The sequence below is a fragment of the Pteropus medius genome, unplaced genomic scaffold (assembly GCF_902729225.1).
Source record: "Pteropus medius unplaced genomic scaffold, Ma_sr-lr_union100, whole genome shotgun sequence".
Lineage (NCBI taxonomy): Eukaryota > Metazoa > Chordata > Mammalia > Chiroptera > Pteropodidae > Pteropus > Pteropus medius.
This window is the reverse complement of record NW_024350399.1, coordinates 2,264,969-2,291,157: the sequence shown is the minus strand read 5'-3', so window position 1 is coordinate 2,291,157 and position 26,189 is coordinate 2,264,969. Positions and strand designations below refer to the sequence as shown.

At 55.2% G+C, this 26,189-nt stretch overlaps 2 protein-coding genes and 1 long non-coding RNA gene across 10 annotated transcripts; 1 reads left to right on the top strand and 2 right to left on the bottom strand.

The window, feature by feature from the left end:
• Positions 1-341: 341 nt before the first annotated feature.
• TAGLN2 (transgelin 2) lies at positions 342-6,951 on the bottom strand. Of its 2 annotated transcripts, XM_039840007.1 has the most exons (5): positions 6,796-6,950; positions 1,988-2,195; positions 1,387-1,561; positions 1,018-1,120; positions 342-725 (listed from the first exon to the last, which is right to left on the bottom strand). In XM_039840007.1, the coding sequence occupies exons 2-5, from the start codon at positions 2,165-2,167 to the stop codon at positions 584-586; spliced, it is 600 nt and encodes a 199-aa protein (XP_039695941.1). In that variant the 5' UTR covers positions 2,168-2,195; positions 6,796-6,950; the 3' UTR covers positions 342-583. The 2 variants fall into 2 exon arrangements, with proteins under 2 accessions (XP_039695941.1, XP_039695943.1); XM_039840009.1 differs by lacking the exon at positions 342-725 and having other exon boundaries at positions 1,012-1,120; positions 1,284-1,561; positions 6,796-6,951.
• LOC120584300 (uncharacterized) lies at positions 3,579-5,871 on the top strand. Its single transcript, XR_005648004.1, has 2 exons — positions 3,579-5,160; positions 5,682-5,871. It is a non-coding gene; the product is annotated as an uncharacterized LOC120584300 (long non-coding RNA).
• A 1,401-nt stretch (positions 6,952-8,352) lies between the features above and the next one.
• Positions 8,353-26,140, bottom strand: IGSF9 (immunoglobulin superfamily member 9). 7 transcript variants are annotated; one of them, XM_039839990.1, is made up of 22 exons: positions 25,728-26,140; positions 25,458-25,462; positions 23,542-23,792; positions 23,150-23,338; positions 18,323-18,475; positions 17,400-17,554; positions 17,045-17,162; positions 15,478-15,619; positions 15,230-15,375; positions 14,986-15,128; positions 13,585-13,725; positions 13,021-13,137; positions 12,662-12,812; positions 12,381-12,492; positions 11,964-12,139; positions 11,464-11,714; positions 11,180-11,264; positions 10,907-11,086; positions 10,649-10,691; positions 9,463-10,323; positions 9,067-9,194; positions 8,353-8,865 (listed from the first exon to the last, which is right to left on the bottom strand). In XM_039839990.1, exons 3-22 carry the CDS (start codon positions 23,597-23,599, stop codon positions 8,684-8,686), a joined length of 3,531 nt encoding a protein of 1,176 aa, XP_039695924.1. In that variant the 5' UTR covers positions 23,600-23,792; positions 25,458-25,462; positions 25,728-26,140; the 3' UTR covers positions 8,353-8,683. The 7 variants fall into 7 exon arrangements, with proteins under 7 accessions (XP_039695924.1, XP_039695923.1, XP_039695922.1 ...); XM_039839989.1 differs by having other exon boundaries at positions 12,369-12,492; positions 23,542-23,840; positions 25,728-26,138; XM_039839988.1 differs by having other exon boundaries at positions 12,369-12,492; positions 25,728-26,138.
• Between the last annotated feature and the right edge of the window lie 49 nt (positions 26,141-26,189).

The window sequence follows — 26,189 nt, the reverse complement described above, 5'->3', positions numbered from 1 at the left end:
TCCCCTGTCCCCTCACCGCACCCCTTAGCCACAGAGAGGGGAATGGAAAATGAGAAGCCAAGAGGGCCTCTGCCCGGGCAGGCTGCCTCCAATGTGTGGTGAACCCAGTCCAGCTGCGGCAGGGGCGGCAGCCGCTACTGGCCCCTCCTTATAAATTAAGTCCCTGTAGCCACAGCTGTGGGTGAGGCATGTTTGTGGAAGGAAGGTCCAAAGGTAGCATTGCCAACCCCCAGCCAAGGAATGGATTGAGGGCACAGAGATCAGAGAAGAAGAGGTATGGGGTGGGGGAAGGAAGAGGCCCTAAATTTTGGTCCCAGGAGAAAAGAGGCCAGTTGGTCCAGTTTTTGTGGGTTTGGAGAAGGGAATGTATTAGTAAGCACATGGGGAGAGGCTACCATTGGGCACCCCCAGAGGAGATAGGCCAGGCCAGGCCCTCACCCTAGCAGGGGGGAGGTTGAAAGCTCAGGGAGCTCTTGGGGAATGTCACTGCTAATATATATATGTAGATGGATATGCATATCTATCTATCTATATATATATATTAACCATCCACGGGAGAGTAGATGCAAGGGCTGGAGATGGATCAGAGGATCTGGCGTGGCATCCCATAGCCGGTCATGCCCGCCTGAGATGCCCCACGATTGGTGCCCATCTGCAGCCCAATCACGTTCTTGCCCTCTTGCAGCTGGTTGTCCGAGAAGTTCCGAGGGTTCTCCTTGGACTTCCTGGGTGGAGAGAGAGCATTGGTTAGGAGAGGTTGAGGCTGCCCTAGTAACATCTTCCCTGGAAAGAGCACAGGCTTTGCTGTGGCTCTAGTGCTGGCACCAGCTGTTCTTGAGAGCCCTGAGCGCTTGGAAGCCACCTCCTCATCTCTCGAAAGGGACAGTACCATGCAGGAAGATTAAGTGAGAGGAGGAACGTGAAGGTGCTCTGTAAAGGGCTAGCTGCTAAAGTGGATTAGTCATTTCCTAGGGACAGGGAGGGACAGGGTGACTGGGTAGCCCCTGCAATACTTACTTAGGAAACCAGTTGGGATCCCCAGAGAAAAGCCCATCGTCCCGGGCCACTGCCAGCCCACCCAGGTTCATCAGTGTCCGCTGCACACAGGCCATGTTCTTTCCTGGGAAGGAGAAAGGGGTGTGTTGTCCTCAACAGAGTTGGGGTCCTGACACCAGGGTTCCACCTCTATCCTAAGTCAGCAGGCCAGCTTCCAAATTCTTTTACTCTTTATCCCCATCTTTCTCCATACACAGCTCCTCCATAACACACACATACACACACACCCCTTTGGTCTCAGGGTACCATAAACCTGCCCCTTCTCCCTAGTCAATTTGGCCTGGCCCAGTCTCTGGTCTTCTGGATGACAGCACCCTGGTCCTGGCCAACCTTCCCACAGGTCCACAGTCTGGAAGATGTCTGTGGTGTTGATGCCATAGCGCTCAGCTGCTTGCAGGAACTGAGAGATCTGCTCCATCTGCTTGAAGGCCATGGTGGAGGCCTGGATCTTCTTCACTGGGGCCTGCCCCTCAGGGTATAGTCCATTAATGAGCTCACACAGCACCTGAGTAAGGACAGCAGGTATGCAGAGGTGAGGCCACGCCTACCACAGACCAGAATGCATCACCCTCAGAGCCAGAGACAGTGAACCACGGAGGTTCCTCTCCTACCTGAACACACCTGGCATAGCCTCAGGCTCTTCCTGCCTAGCCGCTGCCTCTGAGCCCAGAGTGAAAAACCTGGATATTCTAATAGCAGTGACTAGAGTACATCCACGAACAGTTCCTTCCTTAGAGCATTCCATGTGTCACCTAGAGCCTTCCACTATAGGGAGGCCCATTCACCTTCCCCCTTCAGAAAAGCATGGGTCCTCTCCAGGCTCCAGAAGTTGGGACAGGTGTGCCCTCAGTTCTTCAGATGAAACAATCCCCAGTCCTCCAGACCTAGCCCCGCTTTCCGGCACTTCCAGTAGGAGGGGCCCAGCTCTCACCGTGCCATCCTTGAGCCAGTTCTGGAAGTTCTCACGCCCAGGCTGGGGCCGGCCCACATCCTTGCGGCACTGGGCTGTAATCCACTGGATCAGGATCTGCTCCAGGTCTGCATCATACTGCTTCTCAATCTTCTGCTGCACCTCCCGACTCAGACCATAAGCAGGTCCCCTGTTGGCCATTCTGAAGGGTGGTGGTGGCTGTGGGGAACTAGGAAGGGGACACACCCAGGCCTGTGGTCAGCACTCTGTAGCCTGTGGGTTGGGGGTTTTGCCTGCAGGGATATATCCCACATCCCCAGGGTAGGCCCCAGAGGTGAGAACAGTTGCCAAATGAGGGAAAGGCTCACCTTTACCCCTGGACATGGGCTAGAATAGCACAGTTCAGCACTCTGGCCACACAGGCCACCTCTGGGCTCTCCCACCCCTATGATGGTCTGTTTATTATTGAGGTTTCCCACTAGATTGCATTTGAATGGTTCCATTACTAGAGTGAATTAGAAAACCCACCAGAATATAAGATATATGAGGCCAAGATTGGGGGTTCAGCCCCTCATTTAAGGTGGTCAGATTTAGGAAAGGCAACTGGTCATTCTAACCCCACCCCCTCCTTTTTTCAGCCCAGTAAGGAGAATGATTTTGGGAAACTAGGAAGAATATGGATCAGTTTGGGAAGACTATGGGAGGAGCTAGAGGACTGGCTGGATCAACCCTCAATCAGCCACTAGGTTAACTGAGCACCCACTATTTCTGCTAGGGATTGTAGAAGAGATAGAAGCCCTTTGTCTTAAAGTTGCCTCAGAGTGCCATCAGAAAGATGAAGTGAGAACAATGAAAGGATAAGGGCTGTACACGACAAGTATTAAACTGCTTAGTCAGACTATCTGTTGTAGGAATTTGAAGAATAGTACGGGCTCTAGAAGCTAGAAAAAGCAAGGAAATGGATTCTCCCCTAAACTCCCCAGGAGGCATGTAGCCCTACCCACACCTTGAGACCTTTGTTGGGGTCCCTAGAACTGTAAGATATTAAATGTATATTGCTTTAAGTCACTAAGTTTGTAGTAATTTATTACAGCAGAAATAGGAACAAATACAGGAGCCCTGAGTGGTATTTTTAGGGAAACCTGGGAAAAGAGGGAGGGATGGGGAAGTACATAAAAAGGTTTTTCTTTAACTTAGTTTGAGGACCTCAGGAAGTACTGGGTGGTTTCCTGACAGCTGGCATGAGTTGGCAGCACTTAGCAGGCAGCGTATCCCCACCCACCACCTCATTGCTTAGGTCCCACACCCAGAGGTCTATCAAGTAAGACCCCAAATGCCACCAATGCCAAGTGGGAGCCCCTTCCTGAATGGGCAACTTTCTGCTCTGAAATAGAGCTAGCTGTCCGGTTGCTCATAAAAGAGGATCCCCCAGGAGAGGCACCTGTGCTCAAGGAGAGGCAAGGGAGCTGCTTCTCCCCACGCCTAGTCCAGGGCAGAGTCAGATTTAAGGGATGAAGTCACTCTGGCTCCCTTTCTCCCGTGCACCCCAGGTTAAACAATCTTGCCACTCCTTCAATGGCCCTTGGGGCTCGGCAACAGCACAAGGCACCAGGGCACAGGGGAAGCAGCTGTCCCAACCCCCTCACATCTCTCAGCCCGAGGGCCTGTCTCAGGCCAGTCCCCACCCCCACACTCCAGCATGGCTGCTCCTTTCCACTCCAGCTCATCCAGCAGCACATTTCCGGCAAAGATCCTCCCCACAAATCAGTTATTTTTAAACCTCATTAAGAGCAACCGTCCCCCTTCCCCCAGCCTGGAAGCCGGGCCAGATAAATGTGGGTCTGGGCCTTGACCCACACCATCAGCCACACACACTCAGCTAGGGGAGGGCAGGCAGTTGAGTAGCTAAAGCCTGTGGAGAGAGGAGGACAAGATTCCCCCCAGGCCAGCCCCAACTGCTCAGCCACCACTCAGTCTATAACCTGTGACCCCCGTCACACAGGGGCAGAGCTGGAGGCTTGGGAGAAAGGGGAGGGGGCTCAGGGCCACCGCCTTTTCTCAGTAAACATCCCTTTCCCAGCCCAATGTCCAGACCTCTCTCTGAGAACAGCTTCACTTATGGCCACCTGGGCCTCAGGGCTGCGTCTCTATGGAGCCAAGTGGCCCGAGGCCCAGGGATGACAGTGGCCCAGAGAAAGAAAGGGCAGGAGAATGATTAACCCAGCATCAGGGTTAGGAAAGGTGAGCAGGCCTGAAGCTGGACCCTTCCAGTGCCCCTGACGGGCAGCCTCTCAGGCCAACCTCTGGACTCAGGGTGGATGCTGAGGACCCCTCCCCTACTCTGGCGCCAGTACACAGCTGGCAGTCTAACAGCCTCCAGCTGCAGTGTCCAGGCTCCACTCTGAGGCTGTTGCCCTGGGGTGCCAGAGCCATAGGGCGGAGCTCTGGGAAGGGGCAGAACTCCAGGAAGGAGAGAGCCCAGCCAGGCACAGCCTGTGGCAGACAGTTCTCCTCCCACCCCCTTGGGCAGGCGACCGCTGATGGGCTAGGGCTGCTGAAGCGGGAGTGGCCTACCCTAGTGACACCCACAGGACCTACTCCTGCCCTCCCTCAAAGAAAGGGAAGACAAGCAGTTGCCTGCTGGGATGAGGAGAAGCTGTGGGGGAGATGCCCAGGGCAGAGGATCCAGAGGGAAGACAACAGCTGAACGACTTGTGGGGTGGGTTGGCCGTGAGTAACCTAAACTGGAGAGCTGCCTACAGCTGTGGGAACTGCTCCATACCCCCACCCACAAGGGTACAATAGCTGGGAAAGGGGGAGGGGCAACAAAAGGCCCCACCCAGACTCTGGGCTGGAAGTTTACCTCACTCCTCAGACCAATGCCAAGGAAAAAGCAGACTGGGGTGGGGGTGGGAGCATTTTGAGCATTCCTGGCTGGGGGTTTAATTGGGAAAAGAAAGGTACTCTCCATTAATTGTGCAGATAACACAGGTGAACTTCCCAGCTCCAGAAATGGGACTAAGACTATTTTAAGAGGGCAAAATGGGGTACCTGTCCCCAACGCAAAGTACCACATGGAGCAGGCAGAAGGTTGGTGGGAGACCTACGATTGGGACAGCCCCCTCACCACCATGTCAATGAGCAAGAGAGAAAGCTGAACCTACATAAACAGGAAGCCACAAGGCCTGCAGGAGGTAGGGTGAGATGGGGGACGTTGCCATGGCTTCTGTGTACCAAACACAGGCAAGGGGTAGGGTGGGGGCACTAGACAGAAGCATGCGCTCAACTCAGAGGCGTGATGAGGAGCTTCCAAGCACTTGGGCAGAGGTGGGTCCTTGAGAAAGTGGCCCCTCACAGCAGTTCTCAGGGATAGCCAGGTACAAGCCGATCCCCAAGGAGGCAGCTATGGACAGTACAGAGAGCATTTGGAGATGGGAAGTTCTGAGTTTGAGGACAGAGAAGTAGACTGATGGAAATGGTTCAGAAGAAATAAATACCCTGGGAACAGAAGATATATTCTGAGCTAGAGCCCCATACCTGAAAATCCTGTTGGAAGACCTGGATGGGGCGAAGAAAGGATTAGAGGCCAAACCCCAGGGGGCAGAATAGGCACTGAGACAGGAGAATGAGAAGGTTGCAGCTGGACAAAAACTACTTGTTGGTTCTGGAATGGTAGGGCCCTGCTGGCCTTACCATACCTTGGCCTCTTCTGCAGTTTTAGGTCATCTCTGTGAATTAAGAGACGGAACTGAGAGCGGGGTTGAAGCTGGGGAGCTGTCCCTCTGCCTGGTGCTCTGGAGTCTGACACACAACTAGGGAGAGCCCATCCAGGTCTCCTCCGGCACCAGACTTCCACAGCAGTCCATCCTCACTTCCAGCAGCTGCCTTCTGCTCATGGATACCAATTCCCCCCAGAAAGTCCCTGGTGTGGGCTCCAGGAGGTTTGCAGTGCGGGAAGGCGGCAGGCCGCTTCCGGTCCCGTAGGTCCGCACCGCCCCCCCCCAACCCCGGCCACACCCTGTGCCGTTACTGCCTAATGAGTCACACTGCCTGCCGCTGGGGTGACGCAGTGGTCTGGGCAGCCCGCCGCCTGCCTGCGGCCACCACCGGCTTTCCCAGCAGCTGGGGGCACGGGGTGGAGACCTCGGCTAGCCTAGGGGCAGGAGGGCCTGGAAATCGGCCATCCCTCCCACCATCACCTCACACAGGCAGGGTACCCGGGCGCAGTCAGGGATGCAGCCCCCAGAGATCTGCGCTAGGGGACTCTCCTGGAGTAGACTGCAGCTTCAACTCCCCGCCCGAACCCAGGAAGGCGAGGCTACCGTGGGATCTGAGCCCCTGAGCCTCAGCCCTTGACCATGAGTCCTCAGGAAATGAGCCGGCAGGAGTAACAGAAAGGATGGCCTTGGGGCGCAAGGGTCAGGCAGCCGCCCGCACGTGTTCCTGAAACCAGGAAGCTCAGGGACGCTCCGAACTGGCCCAGGGTGGCCCTGGGACACCAGACGCGCAGTCGCTCGGAGCCAACCAGCCAATGCTCGACGCTGTCCTAACGCACCCCAGCGAGAACCCGGGGTTGGAGCCGACGGGTGGGTCGCAGTCCCAGAGCCCCTCCCTGCTCCGGGCGGACGCCCCGTCTGTGCACCAGCAACATGGTCTGACCTCACCACCCAGCAATGCAGGTCAGGGCCTGGGACAGGACCTGACAGCGTGAGGCGGAGCCGTCATCGGACCCTTGCCCCGCAGCCCTGGGTTCCCAAGCTGTGTTGCAGGTCGCCAGCCGGTCTTCTCGCTTTCTACAGATCCCCCTTCCCCCACTCCCCACTGCTCACCGTAGGGTAGTGCAGAGAGCGCGAACTCCTGGCGGGGCTGCAAGGCAAGTGGTGCGCTCGGGCCGGGCTGGAGGTTTTCAGCCGCTCCCGCCTCGGACGGGGTGGACCGAGGGCGGGGCGAGAGCCGCCAAGGTTTAAAGGCGCCGTAGCGCAAGCCGAGGGCCATGCTTAGAAGAGAGGGGCGTGGACGAGAGAGACTGGGTTAAAGGATCTGGGGAGCTGGGAATTCCACCCGGGAGTGGCGGTGGTCTCCTCCCGGGACGACCTCTACTCCACCCCAGAACCCATAGACTTGTGCTCCAGTGGGAAACTTTTTGCCTAGGTTAGCTCAAGACTCAAGGTTAGCTTACGTGGTTAGAAGCTGCTTGGTTTGAAAAGGGTGGTTAGGTAAACGGAGGCACAGGAAAATCCCTCCCCGCAAATAACTAGGGTGTGACTGGACTGGGGCTTGCAGGCAGGGACAGCACCCGCACCTACTTCAAGCCTAGGCAAGAAAACAGTAGTGAGGTCATTCATCTCCCCTGTGCCCAGGGGTGTGGTCATTACTGGAGCCCAGGGTTGGGACCCGACTACTCTCCCCTTCATCTCCTCCTATGTATTTTTTGGCATCTCTCCTTAAACCTGGAGGGCTCAGAAGAGGCGGCCCCAGTGGAGGAGGCTGGCAATTCTTGTCTCTGAGGGCGGAAGAGAACATAGTTTGGGGGTTGAAGCATACGCCCCGCCTTTCAGCTTTAGCTGAGCAGTCAACCTAGGCTGGAGTCCCTGCTTACACTCATCAGTGCAGTTCTTCACGTAGGGTAGAAGCCCATTTCACCTGGGTTTCAAGGAAATCAACGACTTGTCCTCTCACCTTTCCATTCTCTTCCCGGATTCAACCTGGCCCTAAATTCCAGTGCCAGTGATTCCCAAAGCAGCCAAAGTTTGTAGGGGTCTGTGCCTTCACACAGGCTGTGCCTCTCCCCGGGGTGCTTTCCCTCCCTTGACTGACTCTCATTTGCTCTACACCTCGCCCACTGTGACTTTTGGAAAATTACTAAAACACTAGATATGTTAGTTCCTTAGTCTAATAGTACTACTCATCTTAGTTGTAGAGAATTAACTGATACACCCAAGGCTCTCAGAGCAGTGCCAAGCACCTCAGGAGTGCTTGGCTGTTAGCTGTCATTGTTCCCACTCTGAGGACTCAAGGATCCCCTACATGAAGCATTTGTCCCAGTACATAGCATAAGCACTCACTGTGTTGGCTCTTTCTTGTTACCACAGTAACCAGCATATCACTTTATCACAGAACTTATCACATCACATTGTAACCATTTCTTTGTCTGCCTCACAGACTAGAAAGAATTCCCTAAGGGCAAAGGCGTGACTTCCTTAACTTTGTATTTTTTCAGCATCTAGCTCAATGTCTGGTCTTTAGTAGCTCATTTCAATAGACAATAAATGCTTTTTGAATGGATGTTGAATGTACCTCTATTCATTCAGGAAGAGGCCCCTCATTTTTAAGGGTTCAGAATTTTCCCACCTCCCTCAGAGATTCAAAGCCAGATGACACAGAAACATTTGCCAGACTTTATTCACCTGTAAAAAAACCTCACCCACACCACCACCACCACCACCACCGCCACCACACACACACACACACACACACACACACACACACACACACACACACTCATACACCAGCAGACCTAGGATCCCTGTTCCAGTCCCCAGACTCTAGGGGCTCAGCACAGACATCCCACACCATGCCTACCCAAGCCCACCACCAGGGTCTGTGCCTGGGCCGAAAGGGGCAGGGGCAGTTTCCCAGGCCAGAGCTAGGTCTTGTTGGAGCCTCCTTTGCAGGGTTTGTGTGCTTTCACCCTCGCCCTGCCTCACATTACAAAGTTCACAGCAGAGTGGCCTGTTCAGGATGGGGTACTGGCTGTCGACAGGCTGGTAGCCGGGCTCTAGTGGCATCTCGGCGGCGGCGGAAGGCCAGGAATTCCTCCCGAAGGGCAGCACAGCGGGCCTCAGGGCCAGGAGCGTGAGCAGTGCTCAGGAGGCAGCCCTCCTCTGGAGTCTTTTCACCTGCAAGATGAGGGCAGAACAATGTGAGAACAAAGTCCTGCGGTTCACTGGCACCATGAAGCGCCCCAGGGCCTGCAGTGCAGATGAGGCAAGGGAGCAAGAGGAGAGAGCTTGGAGCGCAAGGATGACAGGGAACAAACTGGGTCATCGGGCTGTGAGGGAACGTGGGACAGCGAGGGCAGGTGTGGAGGGCTCACACACCTAGCTCTGGCTCAGCTTCAAGTCGGGATCGAGGGCCAGCCAAGCCCAGGTGCAAAGTCTCCAGCAATTCCATGTCCCCAGGGAATTCTGAGTCCCATTCATAGTTTTCATCCACAGATGTGTTTCTCCTGTTAAAAGGGACAAACGCATGGGGTGGGTAGAGGAAGAGAGTGGCCAGAAAAGCCTGAACTAAGGCTCTCCAAATTCAGGTAGGGCCACAGGTTTTCTCTAAGGATTCCTGGACCTCAGCCAAAGCTTCTAAAGAACAAGGTCCTTTAGTCCCAGGGTGGGAGTGAAGCAGAGAAGGCAGAGGGTATCAAGAGAGGGGTGAAAAGAAAATCTAAGACACAGGGCAGCACTGGGGGCAGGGCAGGGATAGCCAAGGACTGCCCTCACCTCTTGCTGACTGTCACCACATGCTCCCTTCGGGGCCATCTCTCAGGGCCACTGGCCCAGCTGCTGGTATCTCCTGGAGCAGGGCTGAGGTAGCTGCCTCCTGCAGAGGGGGCCGTGGAGGGGGGCCGCAAGAATGAGGCACTGCCCCGCCCACTGCTCTGGCTGGTGAGGCTGCCCCGAGGGGCAGCAGGGAGAATGCTTGGCAGCAGCCGCTCCCTCAGCGTCCAGTCAGCCAGTGCTGTATACGGAGGCTCTGGGGCAGCCCCAGCCCTGACCATGGCCCCAGGAAGCACTGCCCTGGGAGATCCAGGGGAAGAGTCCAGAGAATGAAGGAGAGATGAAGTGGGGCAAGGCTGGGTGTCCACGTAATCTGGGAGTGGAGCAGGACGGGGCTCCTCAAAAGGGGGCCAGTCCCCATCCACATTCATCTCTCGGAAGAAGGGCAGGCTCAGGTACTGGAGCAGGGGTCCTGGATGTGGCAGGGGACTGGCTGGGGCTGCAGGAGGGGGCCCCACAGGGCTGATGTCTGAAATGCAGAGGGGCTGGGGCTGCCCACTGGGGCTGCTGCTGCTGCAGTCATAGGACCTGGCCTGACGCCAGGCTAGGGTCTGAGGTTCGGCCCACTCAGGACCTGACTTTTCTTGGGGGGTCGCCATGTTGGGTCCCATCACAAAGCGCCCATCTGGTCCCCGGCAAATGGGCTCTAGGGGCAAGGGCCCCCGGCTAGGTAGAGGATCCAGAGGGGAGCCTGGGGATCCCGGGGGGTCCCCACAGAGCAGACTCTGGCGCACGCTGGGGACTGGGGAAGCCTGGAGCTTCAGCTTGGCCACACTGTCAGGACTGCCTGAGCCTGGGGCAGAACTGTGGAAGGAAAAGAGATCAGGGTCTGTGGTTGGGGCCAGTCCCCCTCCCAGGAACCAGCGTCAGGCCTGGATAGGTTTGGTATACAACAGAGCAGAGCTAGGAGAGCAAACAAAAAAAAACCCACATGGAGAGGCAAAGGGAGGCACAGGCAATGCTGGACTACCCCAGGCTGAGGCTCTGCATGTCCATCCTTACCTCTCTCTCACTTCTGTTCCACCTCCCAAACCTCCCACACCTCCCACTCTGAGGTGCAGAAAAGGAAGCAAATAATGGGGTGTACTGTGGGAAGGCAGAAGGAAGCCCAGGAGGTGGAGGGACTTACAGTAGAGCTGACAACCGGGGCGGAGAGAAGAGAAGAGGTGGATCTGTAAGGGCAGGAGAACAAGAGGTGACACAGGCAAACCCAGGGCCTTCCAGGGCCACAGGCACAGACCCTCACCCAACAGCAGGTACCCAGCTCCATTTGGCTGGGACTAGTGTAGGCAAGGCTGAGTGCAAGACCAAGTAAGGGAGGGCCCCTGGCTCAGAAGAAGGGAGGGCTTTCCTCCAGGTAGGAGGTACTGCTGGGGGTCAGCCCTACCTTGGTGGAGGTGCTTGCGGCGGCGGCGGCGGGCAGCCCTGCGCCGGTTGGTGATACAAGCAGCCAGAATGCTCACAAGGACAGCCACCCCAAGGAAGCAGAGCCCACCCAGCAGGCCAGCCAGCACAGGCTGTGGCAAGAGACCTGGCAGCTGGGTGCGTGATGGGTAGACCTCCAGGCCTGCGAAAGGGGCCACAAGGGAGGATGGGTGTCCAGAGTCAGTAGGCTTAGAGCCCCTAGGCCCTAGTGTCAGCCCTCCTGCCAGGTTCTCACCAGAAGTGGAGACATTGGCTGTGTTGCTGGGATCGCTGACATAGCCACCAGCCAAGGCCACAAGGCGGAACTCGTAGAGAACATCCTGGGGATGGAAGGGTCAAGGAAGATCAGGGCTGGGCCTGACCGACCACCCCAGCCCCATGCACACTACAGCTGGGAACTAAGGGTAAAGTGGGAAGCCAGGGAAACGGTCAAATCTGGGTGAAAAGATCAGGTTTGGTGCATGGAGCGAGGGCCTGGAAAGCCGCAGAAGGACCCCTGTGCCCACCTCCCATGCTAACCTTAATGAGGCCCGGCACCAGCAGCTGCATTTCCGTGCCTGCCACTGTCCGGTCCAGCACCTCCCAATTCTGGGAGCCTTGTCGGCCCTCCAGGATGTAGCCATCCAGTCTCTTAGGGACCAGTTCTGGGGGATCCCAGTGCAGGAGTATCCCCCGGGGTGTCCTCACTGCCACCAGACCTCGGGGAGAGGACAGCGGAGGTGGCATTGCTGTCAGGGGAAGCCTGGGGGCAGCTGGTGTGGTAGGAAGCCCTGATTGGGACAGACAGGCATGGTAGCAATAGTGCCCTTCTCCACCTCCCTTGGCCTTCCACAACCCCTGGTGCCCAACCATTCTCCCAGAGCCCCGAAAAACAAGCCTGGATCATCCTCCACAAACCCCTCTGGGTCCAACCTGCCCATCACCTCTGCCCTCTCCCACCTAGGTCCCCCCATATCCGGGCTTTCCCTGCCAGCCCTTCCCCATCCTTGTCTGTTGCTCTGGGGTGAGAGGTCTCTCACCTTCAGGGGCAGACAGGACGATCTCACTGAAGGGCCCACTCCCCAGCTTGTTCTGGGCTAGGACGCTGAACTGGTACTGGGTGTGGGGCTGCAGCCCTGGCACAAGGAGGTGAGCAGCCCCCACAGGCACCGCCAGGGACACCCAATCATGATGGGCTCGGTCAGGACCCTTTGCCCTGGAAGACATGAGGAAATGGGGGCACCTGAAGAACTAGGAAGCACAAGAAGCTTGGAGTCTGGAGAGCTAACCGTTCTCCTCCCCTCAACCACCCAGGATCACTTAAGATTCTCTGGAAATCAGGCAGCAGAGTTGGAGCAGGGCTGAAATGGAGGGGTAGGAGAAAGGGCAAAGGGCCGGAGAGAAGCAGGGTGGGGAGGAGAGAGGTGGAAGGGCAGGTCACGCACAATGGGGTATACCAGATGCTGAATCTCTGCAGATAGCCACCATCAAAGCCAGGCTCCCAGGAGACATTGGCACCCTCGGGAACAGACACCACAGACACATTGGTGACAATGTGGGGGCTGGTGCCTGGGTGAAGGGACAGAAGGAGGGACAATGGTTAGGGCCATGAGGAAAGGCAAAGAGCTAAGGGGAGCCCAGGGGTCCTCCCATCCCCAACTGGGCCTCCAGAAATGATTCCCCGTCTCCTGTCCCACATGGTTTCCTACAGCCCCCAGCCGGCTCTGCAGCCACTAACCCAGCACGTAGACCTTCGTGGAGGTGGCCACTTGGGCCACAGCATTGCTGGCGGTACACTCCCAGCGCCCATGGGCCTCCTTGGTCAAGGGTCGCAGGATGAGGCTACTGTTGCTGTCCACCTGGGCCTGGCCCTTCAGCCCCCGGCCCACCTACAGAACCACTGGTCAGCCCTGAGGACACACGCAGCCACCCCTCACCAAGGGTGCCACTTATCTCTCCAGGCAACTTCAGCTTCCTTCCCACCCTGCTTCTGACAACCCTCCCATTTCAACATCCTCCTTCAACGAATGGCCAAGAGCACAGAAAGGAGCGGGCAGAGTGGGCAGAGGACAGGCAGAGCGGGCTCAGGAGCCTTACCTTGGCCCAAGAGACAGTAGGCGGAGGGTCTCCTTGGGCAGAGCAGGGGATGAGGAGCTCCCGCCCTACTTCCTGGAAATACTCTTCCTGGGGCCGTTCTAAAAAAGCTGGGGGGGCCTGCAGGCCAGAAATGGCTTTGGGAGGGGCCGCTCTCATACTGCTTGCTGTCCCCTCTCTGGGGCTCCCTCTCACACCACATCTCCGTCTCATCTCTCCCTATCTCTCTAGCTTCGTAGATCGGTTCCCTGGTGGGACAGAGAAAGACTGTGGGGGTGGGAGGCCTCTCTACAGAACACTTCCAGAAAGGGAGGTGGCGGGGTCAAGGGTAGTGAGATGGGGTCGGGCAGGGTATCAGACTCTGGGGATGTGCTGTGTGACTGATGTCCCACCTATCTCTCACTATCTCTGCAGAAAACTCTGGGATGGTGCCCGACAGCTGCTGCTGTGCACTGTGAGACGCACAGACTTGGAAGCCCCTCCCCACCCCGCTCTGCCAGCCTGGTGTCCACATGGGCGCATCTTTAGCCACCTGGCCCACTGCTGCAGGCCCACCCTGAGCCTCACCTTGAGCAGCACACGGGTCACCGGGGAGGGCCCTGCAGTGCCAAGACTGTTGTAGGGGGTGCAGGAGTATTCTCCCAGAGCATCCTCATTCCCCAAGGCAATGACCAGTGAGCCTTCTGAGCCCTGGGACCAGCCGGGGAACTGGGGGTAAAAGGAGATGATGACAAGAGAAAGAAACTCAGCAGAGGCCAGGCCAAGACAGAGAGAAGCCATACCAGGGAAAAGATGGTACAGAAGCCCACAACTCCACCTCTAGGCCTGATCTCTCTGCAGTCCAGTCCTCCATCTCCCTTTCCCAAAAAGGGACCACTCCCAGTGGGTGTGATGGCTAGGACTGCATAACTCCAGAAGGCACCACTCACAGAGAATACAGCGTGAATAGCGCCCCTTGCGGTTGAGCTGTGTGTGGGCTCCCTGCCTGGTGGGACCATATCTATTTGTCTTCCCAGCACTCCAGGACAAAATTCAGCATCTTCCACCCCAAATCAGTTTCTTTTCCTAACTTCCCTATTTCCATGTTAAAGGCCCCACTGTCCTCGGTAACATCTGACTCCTTACCCTTCCTCACTCTCCCACCTACACACTCATCAGCTCTGACCTTCTGGAAAGCCCATCCATCTTCACATCCTCCTCCCTAACTTGGACTACATAACCTCTCACCTGGACCATTTCAACAGCCCCTGAACTCTTCTCCCTATGTCCACTCTCTCCTCCTCCATTCCATTCCATCTGACAAACTCAACTGCTCACAGCTCTGATACTATCACACCATAGTTCAAACAACTTCAGGGCCTCCAAATGCCTTTAGACTTTTTTTCTAACATTCAACAAAAATTTACGGAGTACTATTACTGCAGGAACCATGGGGACACTAGGATTAAAGCATGCAATACTAGCCCACAAGGAATTTATAGTCTTTGCAAACAAACGAAAGATACCAATCACCTCAGAATGAGGTAATATTTACTTGTCATTCGGAGTTCTTCCTTTGAGCCCCAACCTGTCTTTCCAGCTTCCTCTGCACCATTCACATCTGCACAGTACTCCCATCAAGCTAGACAATTCATTATGTCATAAACACAAACACTCTGAGCCCATCACCAAAGTCCCAGAAGCTATAGCTGACCTCTCTTTGACCAGTCCTAATTGGAAGGTGCTTTCACCATCCCGAGCCTTCCAGCAGAGAGTCTCTGTTACTGTCCTTCCCCCTCCTAGGCTGTGCTCTCCTTTTGCATGGATGTCTCTTTGCTCAAGCTTCCCGTGCAATACCCCACACAGCACCCAGTAGTAAGTCTATGTTCTAGTTACTGAATTGAATCAAACTGAGCTAACTCTGCCCCAGCTGTCCTGACTAGACTAAAACCAAGCTGAGACATTCCTTCCCTTGCCCCAAGCCTGTACCTTGTCCAGCTGTAGGGCCTGCCCATCCTTGGTCCAGATGACAAAGAGCAGTGGGGGGTTGGCACGAACTGGGCACCTGATCACCCCTTGCATGCCTATGGGCAGGGGTGTCTCAGGAGGCATTGCTGTCACCTGGGCTGGGTCTGGGAAAAAACAGTGGGAAGTAGTGCAGGTAGTGCAGGAGGAGCTTGGCCCAGTCCAGGGGAGGGGAGCAGGCTGTGAGGGGAGCTGGGGTCAGGCTTACAGAGCACAGTGAGGTAGGCAGAGGCCGAAGGCGGGTGTAGGAGGCCGTTGCTGGGCACACAGGTATAGCAGCCCGCATCATCAGGCTGGGCAGCCTGCAACCACAGGCTCCCATCCACCGAAATCCGCACCCGTGACTGAAGGCGCCTGCAATATGGCATGTGTGGGGAGGGGTCCAGGCCTTGCTCAGCCAAGGGGCTCCTCAAAGACTTCCCACCAGTCCCCCACACCCACACTCCAGAGCCCCACCTAATGTGGAAGACATTGACGCTGTCCTGGAACCAGCTATAAGTGAGATTAGCAGGGTACGCCTCAGCCTGGCAGGCCAAGGAAACATCCCGGGAGGCATTGACCGTGCTGTTCTTGGGGGACACCACGATGACTGGGGGTCCTGTTGGGAGTGACAATAGGAGGGAGGGGCCTCAGCCCACGGTCATCTCAGAAGTCTGAATTCACTTCTACGATTCTCCCTGGACCTCCTCTTTGGAACCCCATTTGCCCAGTTTCCCCTACCTAGAAACACTTTGTGTGTGTGTGTTGAGTAGAGAGATCAGTTCTTACTCTCCACTCATTCACCCTTTATATCTCTCACGTCACACCTTACATCACCTCTGTCTCCTCCCCAACTCCAGGTACCCACTACCTTATCCCCAGATGCTGCATTGATCCCTGAACCCAGGCTCCCCCATCTCTGCCACTCTGATGACCATTCGTGCATTGAGTGGCCATTCATTCTTTGGCCACAGAACACTTCTGCTCAAGAATCCACAACAGCTGCTGTCTTCTGCCACATGAAGCTCCAACTTCTTGACCCAGCCCTCGTGATCCAAACCCTCCCTGCCTGGACAACCATTTTCATATGCCAACTCTTACAAATAATTCTGTCAGATCAGTGCGGGCAGCTCACTGTGTCCCATGCTAGGCTCACTCCTGTCTCCAGGCCTTTGCTCTTGGAACCCCCAACCTGGAATGCTCTTCCGGAGAGCCTAGCTGAGCCACAGAGCCTCTGCTTTAACTTCCAGCACTGCACTGCTCTCTCCCTGCTCTGGGCTCCTACCACACGAGTAGGCAGTAATAGGCAGGCCAGGAGCTCTGCCAGGCACTGCACTGCACCATCTCACTTAACCCACATCGGAGCCTTTGTGGTAGGAATTGCCATCTCCACTTCATAGATGAAGAAATGAAGGCAGAGGCAGAGAGGTTGTGAGGTGACTCGCCCAAGGTCGTCAGGGAAGGTGAGATTCAGTCAGGCCTTCCCAACACCAGAGACTTTGTTCTTAATCATTATCTAGCACTGCCCTTCCCACAGAACCACGGGGAACCACACTTCCTAACTGGGCTGACTTCCCCACGTGGATGAGAAGCTCTATGAAGGCAGAGTCAGGTCTTCTATTTCTCAGCTTCTCTTCTAAAGGGAAAGTCTTGGCCAGGAATTACAATGTCCTGATCCCTGTGCTAAGCTAAATCTGATTAAATTCTTGCCACAGTCCTGAGAAGTAGATATGAACCTCTTTATATAGATGGGGAAAATGGGGGTCAACGGGTCACAGAGCTCATGGCCTAACAGTAGCACCCATGCCCTTCCCACTATACCACACTGCTGAGCACTAAATATCTACCTGTTATTGGCCCTTTTCAAATTTAAGATGCTGTTTTCAGAGGAATAGCCGGCACCTGTTAGGGGCTTCCTCACTCTCCAAAGCCCCTGCCCTCAGGCACAAGTCTCCTCCCAATTCCTGCTATGTGTACCCCCAGCCACAGGCCAGTCCTCACACTAGGAGTCCCGGTTCCAAGCCTCCCCCCTCTCAAAGAGCACCTAGCACCAGCAGCTGGGTCGTGTGGATAGCACTGCCCTCAGTGCTGGAGGCCTGGCAGGTGTAGATCCCAGAGCTGCTTCGCTCCACCTGCTGGATCCACAGTGTCCCGTTCTGCACCTAGAGTAAGAATCCGTGAGGAAGGCCCCAGGGGTCACCTATCCCACCAGCAGGCCTGACCCTGCACTTCTGAGGATGGCCTGCAGAGGGAAGCAGCACCACAGGCTCAGGAAGCCAAGTTAGAGCCCCGCCCCTGGCCTGTCTCCCAACCCGCCTTTGCCGCCCTTTAGCTCTGCTCCCAGGACTGCTCCTGACCCTCACACTATATGGCTCACCCTGCCCAGCACCAGGACTTACCTGCATCTGGCCCTGGCCCTGGCCAATGTCCTGTCCTTGGAGCTTCCAAGTCACATGAGGCTGAGGGCTACCACGGGCCACACAACGCAAGGTCAAAGGCTCCAGTTCCTGAACTTCCAGCACCTGGGGAGGTGTCTCCAGGAATTGAGGGGGCGCTGTGAAGAGAGGGGCTTCAGGAGCTGCCAGAGTAACTATCAGCCCAAAAAGCAGCGTCTGAGGACAGGGAGACAGATCAGGGCTGCAGCCCTCCGCCCACCAGCTCACCCAACTTCACAGAACCCCCAGCCCAGGGGCACTCTGCCTGCTGCACCCAGGGCCAAGTGAGAATTGCACCAGCCCACCCCCCAACTGGCCTGCAGAGTTGGCAACCCAGGCCGAGCACAGGCTGGGTGCTCAGAGCCGGAGGAGAGCTAGATAAACCTCTGGAAGAGCACTGTTGTGGGAGTCAAAAGGCCTGGCTCTAGACTCTATTCAGCCTCTAATAAGTGGCATGACCTAGTCTCCCAGTGCCCTAGCCCATCTAGGAAATGGGAATTATGACCTCCTTCCTTCTTCATGGTTGAGAGAGGATTCATGAGGGTTAAAAAATGTTTGAAAAAACAAAATGCTATATATATTTGATCTGTTTCACTCAAGGCCCAAAGTCCCCTTACCCACTACTGTTACTCTCTCCTGGCCAAGGGGTCAGGAGAGAAGAGAAGGGAAGTTCCTAACACAGAGCCTAGAAGGTCAATTGGATTTAGATTTGAAGAAAGAAAAGAGCAGAAGCGGGGGCAGGAGAGGAAAAATGCAAACAATGAGCAAGCAAACAAGGGCGTCAGCAAGGGTGGGGCATCGGAACTGCCATCCTCCCCTCCCTCACCAGCCAGAGGTCCCATCATCCTGCACCCCCCCTTCTCCACTGCCTGCTCCCAGCTTCATACAATTGACTGTGAGGTGCACCCAGGAGCCATTAGCAGAATCATCTTCGGGGCTGTGCTGGTCCAGCAGGAGCACCCGGCACTCGTACCAGCCCTGGTCTTCTGCTCGGAGCCCTTCAATCTGAAGAGATGCCCCCTTCTGCAGCCTGACTCGCCCTGGAGGAGGAGCCCAGAATCAGGATGCTTCATGGACCCATAGGAGCCCCAAACCTCTGGTCACACTTGTCATTCTCAGAGGTCAAGAACAGACCCAGTCTCTCCATGTTACCCTGATAGAGAGGCGTCCAGAGAAGCACAGAGGGTGTTGGGTTATTGAGGGCGGATCCCTCCCTCAGCCCCTCTGATCACTCCTGCCTTCCAGCAGCTGGGACCCAGTCTAGACAAAGCAGGTAGAAGACCCTCCGCTGAGCTGCAGCTCCCAGGACTGTTGGGGGAAGCAGGTTGAAGAGCCAATGCTTAGTTTCCTCTGGGTTCTTATAGGACCTGCCCATCCCTGGGCTTTTCACAGGGCGAGGAGGTATGGGTCCCATGGGCTCTGTCCCCGGAAGGAAGCCTCAGTAGCGTTTGGGGCCCGAGCAGGGACTCATACCTCTGCTCATACCTCGCCTAGCAAAGCCCGTAATCCCTCAGGGCTATTATTGGTGGCCTAAGCCCCTTAGGGTGGCCAGAGTCCAGCCCAGCCAGACAGCAAGGTCAGCAGCCTCCTCACCTCATCCCTTCATGCCCCAGGGCACCCAGGCCCCAGCTGGCTGACCACACAAAGCTCCACAAAGCCACATAGCCCAGCACAGGCAGACACTACACTCCCACCCTCAACGTCTGCACCATACCACCAGACTGACTGAGGGTACCCCCAGATCCCTCAGCACCTCAGCCATGCACCCCAAATGGCTTCATGGGTCCCTAGCAGTACAACCTAGTGAGAACAGCAGCTCTGCTGTGCAGTCCTCTGGGCAAGTTATTAACCTCTCTCAACTGCAGTCTCCTCTGTAAAGTGAGAAGGGAAATGTGGGTGGGGTGGAGGGGAGATCATGTAGGACAGGCAGGTAGCATGGTGCCTGGCATCAGCAGGTGCTAAAATAAAGGCTGTTGAACAAATGAATGAGCTCAAGATTTGAAATCGGCAACTTGTGTTCAATCCTGGCCTTATCCCCTATCCCCTTTACACACTATAGTGGATAGTAACACACTATCTCCCTTTCTTCGTCCTGTATCAGTGAATAGCACCAGCATACACCAAGTCACCCTTCCAGACACCTGGCATCACCTATTCCTTTCTCCATTACTTCCCCCTCTATTTGTTCAGTAAATATTTCAAATTCTACCTTCTAATATTTGTTCCTTCTCTACCATTTTCACCTTAGTTTAGTCCTGGGTATCTCTCACCTGTGGTACTCCCACTGCCTACTAAGGGGCTTTCTCCCTCCTGCCTAGCTCCCAACAGTCATCAGCGGCCCACCCCATCTTAACTTTTTATGTGGTTGAATGACACTTCTGAATCTTTGGGTCATGTAAAACAAATATAGCACTAAAAGGCCACTCCAACCAAGCAGACTGTGCTCCAAATTAGTCCTTTCTAATCTTGGAAATTCTAAAGTTGTTAGTGCACTCATCCTCTCCAATCTGCTTCCATTCTACCTAAGGTGATCTTTCTGAACTATAATCTCAATCTAATGCCATCCAGGAAGAAGAGAATGATCAAGTGGAAGCTGGCTTTGTGATAGTAGGCAGGGATGTTTTTCTCCCAAGAATGAGGTTCAGGGCTGTGGATTCTCTAGGAAGGGTGGAACTGATTAAAGGGCTAGGTGTTTAAATCCCCACCTAGGAGATAAGCCGAGACCTTGCAGGTAAATATTTAACACACTCATACCCTTCCACCCAGCAGCAGGATTCCTCAATGACCTTAATCTGCCTGCTCAGCCATGGAACCCCGCAGAGCAGACCACAAGCTGCAACCTCCCTTAACTACTATGTGTAATTTTTCATTGTAGTGATCTTTGAGCTCTACAAAGAAGGCAGAAGAGGGGAGGGAGGCTGAGGTTGAATACGGGCCATGCAATATTAGGCACTGTGAATGTATTTAATCCTCTTAAGAATTCCATTAGAGAGAAAGGAACTGATGTTAAGCTTCTTTCCAAAAACTCTCATGGTTAGTAAGTGACAAGGCCAGGCCTCCTGTCTCCAGATGGACATACTTTCCATTGCACACTGCTGTTAGGATCACGTTATGTTCAAGGTACTCAGCACTGAGCACATTCAGTATGTTCTTACTCGGGGGTGTTGGTAACCAGTGGGTAACAGTTCCAAATGTGTGTTGACCAAAACATCCAGTATGGCATACTGCACGTCCTAACTTTTCTGAGATATGGACTTGCCTTTATAACAGAACAGCACTGACCTTAGCAACATCCACCTCCACTGCCTAGCAACTGCAGTTCAGAGTCCCCTCTCAGAAGGCTGAGAGGTCCCTTCCACACTGGAAGGCAGTAAAGAGTTAATGAAAAGAACAAGAAGATGGCCAAGGCAGGCAGTCCTGAGTCCTCCTGAGTCCTGGGCCCATCTCCTGGAGACTCAGTCTCCAACCACAGGGGAAAAGAGCCTGATAGACTAGAGACCTTCTGGCATGCAGAGATTATAAAGGAAGCAGGAGAAGTATCCCAGCGCATCCCAGCTCTCAAAGGCAGGGAACCCACACTTGCGTTCATGTGCAAGTTTACATACACACAGTTCAAGAAATGGTGCTAACTTCACGGTTCCAAAAGACCATGAAGCAAGAGTACAGAAGGCCTCCAGGAAGCTGTGACCATGCAGAGGGTTTTGAAGGATAAAAAGCAGTAAGGGGCGATGACTAGAGGCAGCAGGGGCATTCTAAAGGAGAATGAGATAACTGTCCTGAGAGAAAACTCATGTCCTTTCTGCTCTATGGGGCATCTTGAAACTCCCAAGAAATATAGCACAAAAGTCAAAGATCAAAAGCCAAACCCATTGATTAGAAGGAGTTGTCTAAGACCCACCCCAGGAAAGCTGGAGCAGAATAAGGCATGTCTCTCTTTCCTCTGGACGCCTGGTCATGTTTTACACCATACAAGCTCTCTGCAGGCTCCATGCTGGCACTTCACACACAGTGGCTAACTTAATCCTAGCATTTAGTCCTAGCTGGCTTTATACTGCTTTTTACTGCTTTTATACTTGACTATAAATCTAGTCTCCTCTGCCAGATGGACTCTAGAATCCTCAAAGGTTGGAGGCTTTTCCCTTCAGTACAGTCCCTAAAGCTCCAAACAGCCACTTTCATGGTTCCTCCCAATTCTAGGCACCAGCTTCATACACAGTTCCCAGGCCACTGATCCTTTACTTGCCCAGAGGGTTTATGACAGGATAGCATTGTCCTTAGCAACCTCCACCTCCCGTTACCTAGCAACTGCAGTTCAGAGCCCCCTATACAAAGGCTGAGAGGCAGTAAAGAGTTAATGGGTGGGGTGGGGGGCTCCCCCAAGGCCCTGACCCTGCAGACTAGCCCTGGCCCAACTAGGAGCTCCAGACTGGGGGCAGGGTGGGCACAAAGGGTAAGAGGAGGAAGAAAGCCCCAGAGGTTATTGCCCATGGCCCTGGCAGACACAAAGAAATCCCACAGGTAGCAAAGTTGTTGACCAGATCTCAAGGCGGGGCAAAGAGAAGGGGAGGAGTTGCACACTTTACTGGTAGAATCCCAGGAAAAGCCCTTCTCCTTCCTCTCCTCCCCTGCCCCCTGCCTGGTCCTTACATAGACATCTTCTGCATCTGCCCAGCCTTTCCAGTCAGCCTTCACCCCTCCCACCCAGCAGGCAGGCGGAGGCGGAGAGGGGGAATGGTGGGCATGGCCATATTTGCTCCACTTAGTCCTAACTGGGGCTCTCTTTCATCAAGTCTCGTGGGGCTTGTGTAGACACATACTCTCCCACCAGGCTGTCTGCCAACAACTGCCCCCGGTTTGAAAATAAACTCTTCCCTTCGGCTGCACCTGCCTCAGCCAATCCCAGGGCTTCTCCAGGATTCAAACTAAAAAGGGGAGAGAGAAAGCCCCCCTTCTGCCATCAAAGGCCTCCCAGGTGGTCGTTCCTGGGCTTCCCCTCCTTCGCTCCTAAAGGACCCATCCTTTGGCTCCTTTGGCCCTCCCACACACTGCCCTCTGAGACCTGCACTAAACAGCTCAGCTTAAGGCTCCAGCCAGGATTAGGAGAAAGCTGAGCCTTTTGAGGGAGCCAGCTGGGGCCCAGGAAGGCCTATACACTATTTTAAGACCATACAGAAGGAACCCAGCCCAGCTCCTTCCATTCACTGATCTCTTGGGAACATGGCCCTCCCCAGCCCACCTCTCTGTGCACACGCTCTTCTGTACTCAGAATCAGGCTGAGTCCCCACTGGAGAAGCAGACGAGTTGTAGATCCACCCACCCTGCTGCCCCATCAGCCCAGGCCCAAGGCCTAGAATGCCCAAACTAGCATTGAAGACAGTGGAAGAGGGGGAGGGCAAGGGAAGGAGTTGACTGCAGAGCCAGGGACAAGGACAGGGCCACATGGGGAGACCAAGGAAGATCAGAATGGAGTCTGGGAAGCTTCGTGATGAGATCTAGAAAAGCGATTAGAGAAGTAGGTTGGATACTTGAAACAGGGCTGCAGGATTTCCAGACCACGTGGAATTCTAAAACGCAGCTCGGGAGCACAGCCACGCTTGTTAAGCAGAGTTGAAGCAGTGAAGGTGGAGGTGAGGTCAGGGCAGGGCAGTTAAGGAGACAACCCCATCCCAGCCCACCTTCGCTGGCGATCCCTCTGACCTGCAGCTAAGTCTTACCCACGTAGTCAGGGTCCACTCGGGGAGAATAAAGGCCAAACTGGATGAAGATGGGAAGCAGGAACCCAAAACGCAGCCACTCAATGACGTGCAACGGGGGTCGGCCAGCCGGGGGCAGCAGGTCACAGCCCAGCACTGCACTCTCCCCAGCCCGGCCCACCACTGATACCACTTCAGGCTTCCTTCGACCTGCAGGATGGGTGGCATGAGGGATAGACAGCAGGAGCCCAGGTCAGGGCTGGGAGTGGAGGTCCCATCAGTGGCCCAGGGGGCTCCCTAGGACTCTAATTGAGGGAACCCTCAACTTCTCCAGAACCCAAACATGCTCAAAGAGAACCCCTGGGAATTGCCCCCACCCCAAGACTAAATGGGAGTTCTTGAGTTCAGCTCACCGTCAGCCCCCTGGCCGATGAACAGGCTGAGGATGGCCAGACCAAGGCACCAAACCATAGCCCAGCTGCCTGCTCACCCGGCCCCCGCTATCCACAGGGGCCCAGGTGGAGGGGCCTGGGGAAGTCCGCAGCCCAGCAAGCCCAATTAATCCTTCTGATCAGGTAACAGGCTGCAGCTCCCACTCTTCTGGACAGTTAGAGCTTGGCTCACGTAACACCTGATGAAGCTGTTCTCTGGAGCTCCGCCAGATCTAAATGCCAAATGCAAGGCAACATGCAGAGTTGGCCAACATCGGAAACTAAGAGAAACCTCACAGTTAGAGAAAGGCCAGGAAGAGAGCAAAGGAAGAGAAAGGAAAGGAAGCAATACGTTTGAAATCTTGACACCCCACCCCTGGGGAATAAGGCTTGGGTTGGGATAGGGACACTGGATGAATGAGGGAGTGCTGGCGTGGAGACTAGTTGGGTGAAGACATGCTGGGGCCAGATCTTAGGAGAAGCACGGGAATTCTGGGGAAACTCAGGTTACTAAGATTCTTGGAAAACTGAGGCAGGAGGGAACTGAGGGTTCCTATACGCTCAGAAAAAATATTTAGAGAAGTATGGAAGATGAAGAGCTCCCACAGCTCAGACTCCTCTTCCTTCTCTTTCCTTAGTCCTGATACTAATAACGAGGTAGCAGATAGAAGGCAGAACTAGTATTATCGTCTCGATCCCCAGAGTGACAAATAAGGACCCTGAGACTCCGACAGTCTCGCTCGGGGGTAGAGAGCCAGTCAAGGGCAAAGCTTTGATTACAACCTCCAGAAAGAAGTCCCCAGGGGACCCCCACACAATTCCTTGCCCTGTTCCCCTAGCCTCCATGAACCTGGAAGCTGGGGACCAGTACCTACTTCTCCACTCAGCCTCTCAAAGATGCTTTAGCAGTTAGTCAGGTGCTTGGGAGAGGAGGAGCTGCTCCCCCACTGGCTAGTATGGGGGCCCAGGCAGCACTGCCCAGGTCTGGGTAGATTCGGGGACTGGTGGCTGATGCCACTTCCTCTTCGTGATGCTTCAAGGCAGCCTCCCTCCACAGGACACCTAACTCAATGCCTCAGCCCAATTCCTCCCACTCACTCCCCTCCAATATTCTCTGAGCCTAGGGTTTCCCTGCTCTCTCCTCCCCAACCCTAGGGGTATGGTCCATGAAAAGCCAAAGAAGCCATGAGTCTATCAGGTGTACAAAGTGATGGAGGGTAGGAACCCTTGACAGCCCAGCCCCAGAGCTCCTTGAGCCTGCACACTGGGCTGGGGGTGGGGTAGGGGTGCTACCTCAGGCCTGGCAAATCCGAGTGGACTCTGCTCTGGGCCTCCACCCCACTCTTGGCCTCACAGTTTGGTACTGGCTATAAAACATCCCCAGGTCTCTCAGACCGACTTCTGCCTCTATTTAATGGCCCTGTGTGTCTAACTCCTGACAACTTCATAAATATTGCCCTTGCTCCCCATTGCCCCTTGTCAGCTCTCCCATACTTCCCCAACAAATCTTTTTCCAAGTGTATAGGATCCTCCAGTTCCGCCTGGCTCTGGGTCTCCCCAGAATGCTTCTGCTTTCCCTAAAATCCATCCAACTCCTCTGCTCCCCGCACGTCCTCACCTGTCTGGTCTCCCACCCAGCACCCCTTCATTCTCCCAGTACCCTCATTATAGTTATCTCTACTTCTCACTGCCCCCCTCAAATTCCAATTTTGCGCACCAGAACTGCATCAGGTCCTCTGCGCCTCAAGGAACTCCCTTCCTGTCTCCTCCACAATCCCCACCCACCCAACGCATCCACTTCTCCCATCCACTCCTCCCTGGAATTTCCCTCCCTAGAATTCTACCTCAGCCCACAATACATTTCTAGTGCCCCACCCCCAAATCCCTTTCTCCCTCACCTTCTCTGGACCCCTGGAACTCCTCCTTGCTATTGGAATCCACCAAGAACCGGCACCCCCATAAACACGTATTACCTCCAGAACTCCTCCAGTTCCAGGAGAACCCCCACCCGCCAAGAATTCCACTTCACTTCCCAGAACTCCCTTAGTTCTGCGCCCCAGAGAATTCCACTCCTCTCCCAAAGTCCCCGCTTTCTCCTGTCCTCCTGACCTCCACACTGTTCTCCATCCCCCTGCTGGCACCCCCATTCCATCTCCCACGCCCCCTACCTGCACGCCGCACGGTTCCACTCCTCCAGCGACACAATAGGAGGCGGATCCGCCTCCCGCCTCGGTGCCCCAAGCGCCTCCCGTCGCCCTGGAGACCGCCAATCCCCGCCTGCGGTGGCCAATGGGAGCAGCAGAGGGCGAGGGGGCGGGCGCGACCCCCGGGCGGCCTGGGACTTGCAGTTTCCGCGGAGCAGGATTCGGCGGCACGTGGGCAGGTTGCCCCCTGGTGGAGAGCGGTGCGACCAGGCGCGGAAAATCCGGAAGGCCAGCGGTTCAGAGCCCTTGCTCCAGGGGTCTCAGGAGCCAGCCCTGCGCTAGCTCCGTGCACGCCCTCCTTCTGGCGTGCGCTCCCTTCGACTCCCTCCCCTCCCCTAACCCACAGAGGCAGCAGCTAGTGTTGAAATCTGAGCGTGGGGAAGGAGCACTCGGCAGGGAGCAGAACTCCCCGCCCTCCTCCTAGAG

Bases quoted from the DNA above. Each gene is read 5' to 3' on its own strand.
- TAGLN2 (XM_039840007.1), bottom strand. From the start codon at position 2,167: ATGGCCAACAGGGGACCTGCTTATGGTCTGAGTCGGGAGGTGCAGCAG. The intron at 1,562-1,987 runs GTGAGAGCTGGG...GTCCTTACTCAG, and splicing joins ACTGGCTCAAGGATGGCACG to GTGCTGTGTGAGCTCATTAA. The intron at 1,121-1,386 runs GTTGGCCAGGAC...TCTCCTTCCCAG, and splicing joins GACTGTGGACCTGTGGGAAG to GAAAGAACATGGCCTGTGTG.
- IGSF9 (XM_039839989.1), bottom strand. From the start codon at position 23,599: ATGGTTTGGTGCCTTGGTCTGGCCATCCTCAGCCTGTTCATCGGCCAG. The intron at 23,339-23,541 runs GTGAGCTGAACT...CCCATCCTGCAG, and splicing joins CATCGGCCAGGGGGCTGACG to GTCGAAGGAAGCCTGAAGTG. The intron at 15,129-15,229 runs GTAAGCCTGACC...GTTTTTTCCCAG, and splicing joins TGCCTACCTCACTGTGCTCT to ACCCAGCCCAGGTGACAGCA.